Source organism: Notothenia coriiceps, unplaced genomic scaffold (genome assembly GCF_000735185.1).
Source record: "Notothenia coriiceps isolate Sejong01 unplaced genomic scaffold, NC01 NC01_scaffold00001859, whole genome shotgun sequence".
Lineage (NCBI taxonomy): Eukaryota > Metazoa > Chordata > Actinopteri > Perciformes > Nototheniidae > Notothenia > Notothenia coriiceps.
In genome coordinates this window covers 1-10,824 of record NW_011334560.1, presented here as the reverse complement: position 1 = coordinate 10,824, position 10,824 = coordinate 1, and the positions used below count along the sequence as shown (strand labels likewise).

The following is a 10,824-nucleotide window of genomic DNA, read 5'->3' as shown; positions in this document are numbered from 1 at the left end:
CTGTCTTATGTTTTTTTTTGTGATAGCATTTTTATAAATTATAATATTGGTGTTAATGTTAACTTTATTTTAATTTAATTGGTCATGTATAGCCTATTTAAGTTATATTTATTTTTGATTTATAAATGTTCCATTAAAAAATGTTATTAAAAAGGCATGTACACCATAAAAGATGACTATTGAGGTCTATTGTCAGGAATGTTAGTGTTATATTAAATAGTGAATTATACTGCAGCAGAATGTTGCAGTAGAATTTGCAGTCTGCACAGTGAAATGTTCACAGCTCAGTGTCAGTAAATATTGTGCGGTTAGTATTGGACTACAAGATAGATTCAAGCCTGTACAGGTAGAGTTATTTAAAGCATAAATGAGTCGGTTGGGTTCTGGAGGTGTGGTTACAGCAATTGTGCTTGGTTTGCGTGGCCTGTGCCTGGGGGTGGGGCCCAATGTGATATATTTTCATGGGGCCCAAAATCCCTGGCGTGTATGGCCAGAGGGCAGGACCTATAAACACATTTGCTACCCAATAGCATTGTGAGGCTGAACAAAAGGACCTTTTGACTATGTAAATGTAGTCTTTTAAAAAAACAAAACATTTACTGACTTTTTTAGGATAGCTTAAAGTAATGTTGTAAAATTAAAACCGGAGGCCTTACAGGGTTAATTTAAAAACTCTTATTTAAATTATGTGTGTGTGTCTCTGTATTCCTGATGATACACTGAGAGAATGAGCTCATAGGGCTGCTGATCACCATAAGCTAAACAGTCATTTGTTTAATGTAAGCTTCGTTGATACTTTGCCTGTGGGAATACGAAAAAAATAGTTAGATATACTTAATATTATTTGATCTATTCCACCACTTAATCCCAAATAATGTAGAGGTGTGTTGTAGGTGCCTTAAATAACCCCTTATTTTATAGTGAGATGTATTTTTATGTTCATATAATAGTGATTTCAATGCCACCCCATATAGTATATACAGTATATAGTATAGTATACTACCTCGGAGGGTTGTGGTTTGATCCCAGACCCTGCAGTCGATGTATCCTGGGGCAAGACATTTATTCCAGAGTTGCTCTGCATGGCATGGACAGACTGGATAAAGCAATATACTAATACAGTCCAAACTCAAACTATCATATGATAGTTTGAGTTTGGTGCTTAGGCTCCGGCTTCATCAGATGTTTGCATAGAACATTCAGGAGAGATGATGAAATAAATGTTTCCCGGATCCTACAGGTGGATGCAGGTAAGGCAGAGGGATGGATGGTGAATCCTTTATTAAAGTAATAGTGTTGAAAGGGGGACATAGAGGGGATAACTTGGGCAAATGGTCGCAGGTTTGTTTCTAACCTGACCGCCAGCTCTACCAACAACATCAGTGGCAAGGAAATGTATGTGAACCCTTGGCAAGGTTCACATCAGCAGATGCTTCTTGTGTATAGCATACTCAAAATATCTGAGTGATTATTATACGTAAAAAGCTGGAACAACACTTCTAATCTTGTTTCACTGATTAAAACAATGCTTGCTAACTCAACACGTTTTTGTGAAAGTCTAGGGGTTCACATACTTTTTCAAAGCTACACTGTGAATGTTTGAACAATGTTTCAAAATGGACAAGAACAAAACAATCATTTGTGTGCTATAAATTAAACCTGATTGTGTTTGTAGATTATTGCAACTTAGGTTAAGATCAGACCATATTGTAAACACATGTATACATCAATGCAGGTTGTTCCAAAGGGTTCACTCACTTGTTCTTGCCAGTGTACAGTATGGCGGCCTAGTAATGGCACATTTTACAGCTTAAAAAGGAGAGTGTGTTTGGCTGGTGGTAAACACAATTGTAGCTCCAGTTGACTTCCTGGTCTACCTTGCTGACCTTGCTGTATTTGTGGCAAGTTTCTAACTCTATGGTTATAAATCCATAACATTTGGTTTAAAGTGATAACACATCTTTAACTCTCTCTCAGCTACCTGCGTCTCCCCACAGTAATGTTGAGAGTCACTATGTGTAAGCGTTGCCTCAGCAGCATGAAACCCCCGGGGAGCGTTCCATTCGGCTGGCACAGCTTGTTCTGCGGTGAAAACACCAGCGCGTCGCCAGGGAGCCTGCGGGGGGGCATTTATGGAGCGCTCCCCCTGCGCAGCACGGCCTCAGAAGTGCACTCCAGAGGGAGGAGGTGGGCGTGCACACTTAACATTGTTTCTGACTGTTAAGCATACTCTGAGTAGACTTATGAGCCTGGGAGCATGTTGGTGTGTGAGTGTGTGTGAGCGTGTGAGTGTGTGTGGGCAACAAGGGAATGTAAAAGCTCTTTCATACGCCTGCACAATCTATGTGTGTTTTATGGAGCACAAGTAATGGTATGTAGATAAAACTAAACCACATGCACCTCTCCATGGCAGGAACAGTCTTTGTTCCGTCCTCATGAATATCTTAAAGCATCAATTATTAAAACAACTGGAGATGAAAAGAGAACATTTTCCCCCGCATGAGTCCGCAGTGGAATTATAGAATGTTTAGTAGTGCTGTATGTTACCTCGGTGTATTTCCTGGCTGAGGGGGGCCCTCTGGAGCCCGTGGAGCCTCTGGACGAGGAGCTTCCTGTGGTCGAGCAGTTACTGGACATCTGGCTCCTGGAGAGGTGGAGAACCTTACTGCTGTAGGGCAGTGGGTCCTCATCTGGGGGAGGGGGGGGCAGGACAGAGAGGACATGTAGTTAACTGTGAGGGCATTCTTTATTTGTCTTTCTTTTTTTGTTCCGTGGTTTTGAGTTTTTTGTCTTGAGTCTAGGTCTTTGTATTGTATCATTTGAATACAGTCAGTACAGCAGCATCATGTTGCAGGATTTTTTAGAAAGGCTTGTGTTTTCATGTCATTTTATAGCTGCATTTTATACACTTGACAAATCCTTAAGAAAATGTTTTGTTGTACTTCTTTTGTGGTATTTTTTTGTATATTTATAATGTTTTTGTAAACATTTGTTTAAACTTGTTTATTTTATGCATTTGTAAATGCAGCCCTGGCAAGTAACGTTTAAGGGCATTTTATATTTTGGCATCAGCTGTCCAGACCTTTTGGAATATGCACATAATCAAACAACGGAAAAAGAAGCAATATTTATTTTGCTTTCTGTCAGTTTTTATAAGATCCTCTTATATATGCCTCTTTCCGAAAACCTAATTTGTTTACTGTGTTTATAAAGTATACCCACTATTGTACACCAAAGTAAGTTCCATGTGTAAACCTATTGTCAATAAACCTGACTCTGATTCGGACCCTGAAATGTATGATCTGACAATAAGTCATGTACACACGTCCATGTGTCCCATTTTCATTACTGTTGGACACTTGAAGAGTACTTCAGCAGTAGGGCATGAGAGCGTGTAAGATAAGATGGACCTTTATTAATCCCCGTGGGGAAATTCAGTTGTACAAGCAACAACAGGGTAAGCTTGAAAAACAGGACAGCACAGATTCACATAGATTGAAGAGCTGCGCAAACAGGCAGCCACTCAGGGCGGCGCCAAAGTAGTGTACACAGTTTATTTTCAAGTGTTATCTTTTGTGTAATATTCCAGGAGGATCATGAGCTCTGTGTGCTGGATTAGCCTCTGACAGCCTGAACTGAGTGGAACCCTTTGTCTTACTTTCGATGTGTCTGTGAGCCGAGCCCTTCCTCTGGCTGCTGTACTCGCTCCTCTCCAGGGAGGACAAGGCCACGTTCACTGCGTTGCTGGCCTCCATGCTCCCCTGCAGACCCTGCAACCTCTCCCCCCCTGGGGGAGGCTCTGGAGGTGGGGGCAGGTCTAAACAAAAGGAAAAACATGCTTAATTTAGAGTCAGCTTCCTGTGGCATAATTACTTTGTATTCATAAGAAATAAAAGCACTTTGTTTTTGATTTCTGTTTTTCTCTGTATAATTGAGTACAAAGCAGAGAGTAGCAGTCAGGTTTTCCTTTACATCTGCATATTGTGAGGACTTCTGATGTGTTACGACAGTATTATCCTGAACGCTGTTTGTTCAATAACTCAGACTATCGCTCCTGATATTCTACCGTTTCTCACCCATCTCATCAACACTTCTCTAACTTCTGGTCACTTTCCAAACAGTCTCAAGGAGGCAAGAGTAAACCCTCTCCTAAAGAAACCCACTCTCAACCCATCTGATGTTATAAACTACAGGCCTGTCTCTCTCCTCCCGTTCCTGTCTAAAACACTTGAACGCGCTGTCTTTAAACAACTCTCCTGTTATCTCCATCAGAACAACCTTCTGGATCCGCACCAGTCTGGTTTCAAGGCAGGTCACTCAACAGAAACTGCTCTCCTTGCTGTCTNCATATGAGGAGGGATGCTAGTACTTGTGTACCATGTCTCAACGACTCACAAAGTCAGGCTTTCAAAAGAAAAAAGAAAGGAGAGAAAGACAAGAGAGAGGGACTAAAGGGCCTCTCTCTTGTCTTTCTCTCCTTTCTTTTTTCTTTTGAAAGCCTGACTTTGTGAGTCGTTGAGACATGGTACACAAGTACTAGCATCCCTCCTCATATGCTCTCACTCCCGGTGCTGCACCACGTTTGGAGGCAGGAGCAAACCATTACATGTAAATAGAAGGGGGTTATAATTAACTTTTGGAAGAAAATAAGTTAAATGAATTGTAAGTTTATTGATTACATTATCAATAACGTCCTATTAATGTTAATTCTTGATGAATGATGAAAGGTTACTAAACATTTTCTTCTTAATGTTCTAAAATGGTTTGGGCCCCCGTGGTGAGGGTGTTTGGGGTGGCCAATAGAGGGGCCAGGATTCAGCTGGGGGTGGCCGTGGCCACTCCCAGCCACCCCCCAGCTCCGCCACAGTCCGACTGAACTGCTTTAGTAAGTAGTAAGTGACCCATTATAATTTAATTTGAGAGATAATGTCATTCAGTGTTCATGAGGAGCGGACTTTGCAGCTTTGATGCTGTCTGTCAGGGCTGTAGCCTGAGGGGTCAGGGGTCAGCCCCCCTCCTCACCTCAACACACATCTGACACAGGAATGTAGCAAAGCAACTCATAAAAGTGACACACACACACACGAGTGCTCATTCACTTTCTCTCAACACATACACTGAGCCCCCTTGTATCTCGTGCCTCTCAGGTCCCCCCCCGCCTGTGGGGTGGTAAGGAACACCTCACGCCCCTCACTGACCCCCACCGGGCTTTTCACGCCTTGCCGGGGACATGAAAGCTTTCCAATAAAGTTTGGGGTGTTTCGACAGGAAGTCTGTGTCAGGTTACCCCCCCATCCTGTGGGGCTGCTGACTGCTATCTCTGACCTTTGACCCTAAGAGGATAGGCAGGCAGTTGTTGCTGTTCTCGTGTTTTACATCAGCTCCACACAAGGACATGTGAACAAAGAGCGTGTCACATCTGGACTCTGTGGCTTCAGATGAGACGGATCCTGGGCAACACAAGAGGACAATGTCCCCAAAGTCTGTCGTTCAGAAGTCTTCATCATGAGCACTGATCCCCTCTGATAATTCAAGTGTTTAAATGAGAAGACTAGAATAGGACTTAAAGAGCTCAGGACATGGTGCGTTCACAAACTCCCCGGAAGGTTCCATTCTCGCGACGGGAAGTTGTTCTTGAAACTTTGGTGTGTCCCTGTCGTTCATCTTATTTTTTCTGGGAGACAAACAACCAGAGAAGAGAACATTACCTCTCAACTAAATCAAACTAAACTAGCACACACAGCACTTCCTGTTTCTGTCCTCCTCTCCCTCTTCTCACAGGATATATTCCTCTCTTCTGGCTGAAATGACACTTTCCCGTTTTCTGTCTCCATAATCTTCTTTTGACTTGTTATTTATGTTGTTTGGCATGTGCTTACATAAGGAAAGGATGACAGTCACCAAAGATGAAAGCATATGCATGAAACGTGCAGTCTGTGCTAGATTTGTAAGTTCTGTGTGTAGCAGCTAGATCACTCAAAGTGTCTCTCCTGAAAGTGACTCTGCTACATTAATGATGAGGCAGGAGCTGCAGGCTGTTAACTGCACAACTGGGTGTTCACAGCGAATGATTCAAAGTATAAAACATTTCATTGGTTGGTTTGCAGTATTCACATTTATTGAGTCATGTATATTTAATACAGCACTGTATTACATGGTTCAGCATCCTCAGGAAGAAAGCCAAAGTTAAAAAGTGCTTAACAGCATTGACATGCTCTTAAGTGCTGCTCTGAGAAACATGTACAAATCATTATTAGGAACAGGCCCCAGACAGAGAATAGATTGATGCCTACCTGACTACACAGCCATCCGACTCATTCTTACAAAACTGACTTGTGATATAAAACCAAGGTCAAGATGATTCTTCTGAATTCATACAAAGAGAAAGCAGCAGTGCAATAAACATTCCGTACACGGTATCCAACCAAATTTATAATTTTAACATGATTCAATAGCTCCAATCTGTAGACTTTTTTTCTTAAAAAGGACATATTGTGCTAATTGTTAGGTGTATATCAGTATGTAGTGTCTCTACTGGGACTTTAACTTTCAAAAAGCTCTTTATTGTCCTCATTGCAGAAGCACCTCTTTTCACCCTCTGTCTGAAACGAGAGCCCAGTCTGCCCTGATTGGTTAGCTGGCCGGCTCTGTTGTGATTGGTCAACCACTTAGAGATGACCCGCCCTATCACGTATCTTGTAGCCTATCACGTAAAATGTTTGCTAGCCAATAGAAGCGCAAGTGTTACATAGTGATGTCATTATGTTACAGAAGTAAACCAAGGAGTCCAATGGAGGCGTCTTTGCAGACCATTTAATGCACTGAAACCTATAGAACACTACAGGGAAGGGAAAACCACAAAAAGCAGAACAGGGCCTTTTTTTCAGTCCATTACACGGTTACATAAACTGAAATATGTGAAATAATGTTGATATATCCCTTTTTTCTCCCCAGGAGATGAGATAAGGACCCAGGTAGTGTCCCCCCCCTCCCGCCTGAAGACAGCGAGGACAGCTTAGTGTTTCAGGATCCAGACTCTGAGTCCCTGTGTGAAAGAAAGCTACCATTTTTGGCATTACATCGAATATTTATGAGCAATTGAGTTCTTTCCTCTCCCTTCATTTGTAAATACCTGTCTGTACTGTTTGGGCTCTGGATACAGGGAAAGAGACGTATATTGTATTTATGAGGATGAAAAAACATGTAGAAAGTCTGTTGTTATAAATAAGCTCATGTCTTCTTGAATGTGCCAACCTTTTTGTCAAAATGTATACCTTTGGGAAAAGCATAAACTACTGTTGCACTCTCTTGTTGTGATGGCAAAACAACAGAACATATGAAGCACAAAGTGTTTGCTGTAGAGAAGGGCGATTGGAAAAACCAAAACGAGCGGGGCCAGCTTCCGGAGGCCGGGACCCCCGCACCCATGTGTCCGCTAAGAATGTCAAACTTTTCTATGTTTCCTTTGGTTTCTTCTGCTGCAGAGCGACCGGCAGACACAAGCTTTATAAAAGTTTGATTGTACCCCCCCGCTCCTCTCTCGCCCCTCACCTTGTGCGTCTGAGGGACTGTTAGCTGCAGTTGTGAGAAAACATTTGCATATAATCCGTCGAAAACAAACATAAACATTTCTGTGGACTAACTTTTTGTACTATTGTTGTTTTGTAAATGTAAAATAAAGAATAATGCTGATCTCATTCCTGAAGCAGCTCTCGGAGATGATGCTTTTTAAGACGAGGTGTCTGTGTTTATCTGTCATCTGTTCCCGCCATTACTTTCTTTTTATCTGGCATGGTTGCCATGACAACATTAGATCAAGCACAACACTGGAGACACATGAGCGGTTTGGCATTTCATACTAGAAGTCATTTTGACTTCCTCCACACCTCATGCTACATCAAATATAGTACCATGAGGGAAATGGATGAAAAAACATTAGTGGTCAAACATTCAATAGGCTCACATTTGAACACCTTATTATTTAAATCAGCACCCTCATAAACCCTAACCCTCATACCATTGTTGGTTGCTGGTGCTCTTCTGTCTATAAACATGAGAAGCAGCTAATGAAATCCAAATGCACACGATTTCAAGGCTGCAGTTATTCTGCATTAAAATACATTCAAAGTTCAGTTAAAGATGAAGTGAATATTCCCTTATATATCCCCCCTGCACACGTTTCCTCCATGAGCTGCATTGTTAGGGGAACTGGTACAATGCCTATTCATCACATGTGAGAAGTTGACCAGGTCTCCTACATTGTGTGGGACTGCACTACATTTTCATCATTTGTTAATGCATTTGTCCTGCGTCCCACAAATGAAGATGATGTCCTGCATTTGATTGACAGTTGAACTTTTTTTAAACATGTTTTTTACCCAATGGCTGTTTAGAAAGCAAGAGGGGGCTATCCGGTGTAAGATGTCAATCAATCAACAAAGTCTGAAATGAATTAGCTCGTGGGTGTAGCGGGCGGAGGGCGATTCCCAGAGATTATTGTGACATTTGTCAGAGGTTTTTCCTATCGTGCATACAATTTGAATCCACACTACTGCGCATGTGAGACTCAGAGGAAATGCCTGGCAAGACCAATGTTGAGCTATAAATGATCCTGAACCAAAAGAGATTAGCAAACAGATCATACATGTTAGCAGTCTGTGGTAAACTAGTTCAAGTCCTTTCTTCAGACTCAGAGATTACATAAAATATAATTTGGATGATTGTTTGTTGGATAAAAAATATATATAAAAATATACCTTTTATAGTCCTTGCATAGTTTGTGCAAACAGATCAACCTATATTGTTATTATTCATATTTATAAGATAATAGTTGCAATAGAAATGTTTTTTTTATGGGTTGGATGGACATTATATTGAAATCTAAACTACATCTTAGTATCAAAGTAACACATTGTTCTGCACAGACACACTGTTTGTCCTTCATGTGGCTTGTAAATGTAATGTATGTAATTCATATACACACAGGTGCATTGACACTGGCTGGTGAGCAGACCTGAGCATTATTAACTGTCATCCGACCGCTAAAGGGCATACATACCTTGATGTCACATGAGTCACAGAGGTGTCAGAAAGGTCACATATACACCAAGAGTGCAGGTGTGAGTATGTAAGGCATGGATACATCCCCATTACTCTAAGGGCATTTGAACAATGTTGTAGTAGATTTACATCTGAGATTGGCCTTGATATGCAGTAAATCATAAAATCCAGGCTTAAAACTTCCCCAAACTCCTGAAGAAAATCTGAAACACTCAGCATCTAAACTTCTTAAAGCTTTCAACTCCCTGAACATACTTTCCAGTCAGACTTGAATAAATATAAATATCTGCTTCACAGCTGATTGTGTTTGCTCCCTAATCTCCCAATGCCCCATTCTTCCTCTTCACAGTGCACTGCAGCTGACTGAGTGCTGAGCAGCCGAGGAGCATGAAATTGCCAAGTTCTCTGCTCTCAAAGTGCACGTTAGCATGTAGACAGGCATTACGGCACCATCGTTATTAGAGTAAACAGACCTTTTTAGTTTGTTCATCATATAATCATATAAAGTGTCACATTACCCAGCTCCAAAGAGAAGTAGTCCCACGAAAAACAAACCAACAAAACATTTAAGGAGCCATTTGAAAAATTATTTGAAAAAATGCAACGTCACAGAGCTGACATCAACTGTTTATCATCTTGGGCAGACACATGTTTCATTTCACAGGAGAGATGAAAATGCTATATGAACAGGGACTTATGGTGTGTGTGACTGACAGGACGATATTGAAACAGATCACCCGTATGGGTCCCATTGATTTCCTGTTAATTGAATGATTAGCACTTGAGCATGCACCAGAACAGTTAACCACAGCTGTCAATCACAGTGAGCGTGTCACCTGAGGCCTGTACTACGAAGCCGGTTCAACATAACCTGGATATTTGAGTTACCCGAGGCCTGTAGCCTACTACGAAGCCGGATTTTCGCTTTGCGAGCTAACTTCAGGGAAAACTCTGGGTTTTCGGTCCTACGACGCTGGTTCTCTTCTTACCGGGCTAGATCTCCATGGTAACTTAATTATGCTGAACGGCTACCTGAGAAGTCGCCGACGCCGACATTGACTGTTGCGTCGCCGGACTCTCCTGCGTATTTGCCGACTTCGCGCACTGGAACACACCGCAAATCAGAGCCGAGCACGTATGAACTGCGTATGCGTGAGTGGCAATAACTCTCCTTACCAGCAGGCGGCGGTAGTGTGTATTCATCATTCAAAAGAGGCAACAACCGGAACAACGGGAAGACAGAGAAGAAGAACAGACTCCGTGATATAAACAAACAACAAATAGCGTTTTTCTTTCCATTGAAAACATGAACGAACAGGAGCTCTATAAACCGATGAGGTGAAATAGCCGTCCGTGTGTGTTCCATCTTCCATTTTAAATCATTTGTTTACCTCCCTCACTTCCGTTAACGCTTCTCATGCACTGATTCGCTAGCTGAAAAGCCAATCAGTGTTATCCCTTTGTCCGACTTCCGGTGGTGTTCCCGATGTTGAATCGGCAAGAAAAGGCCTCAGATCGGCAGAAAAGACCCGACGGTGCGGCGCACACCACTCCGAATAGGGCGTGCCCACGCTCATGTTCGGCCCGACTCCCATTTACTGCCGATTTCGGGCCGGTGTATCTGGGCCTTTAAAGAGCATCTTGCAGGTTTTTATTTTTTCTACATTTATGCTTAAACTTGCTAGAAAATTACAATTAAAAAAGTGAATGCAGGATTTGATATGTTTTACGAGACATAAGGGCAGGAATTCAGAGGGAAAGGAG

General features: G+C 42.0%; 1 protein-coding gene across 1 annotated transcript; it reads right to left on the bottom strand.

Moving 5' to 3' along the window:
* Window positions 1–955: 955 nt before the first annotated feature.
* LOC104964114 (roundabout homolog 3-like) lies at window positions 956–3,817 on the bottom strand (the record flags this gene model as incomplete). The annotated part of the gene is made up of 3 exons (XM_010792839.1): window positions 956–1,078; window positions 2,548–2,690; window positions 3,659–3,817. Coding segments are annotated over 3 exons (425 nt in total), but the record flags the coding sequence as incomplete, so codon positions are not given.
* Window positions 3,818–10,824: the final 7,007 nt, after the last annotated feature.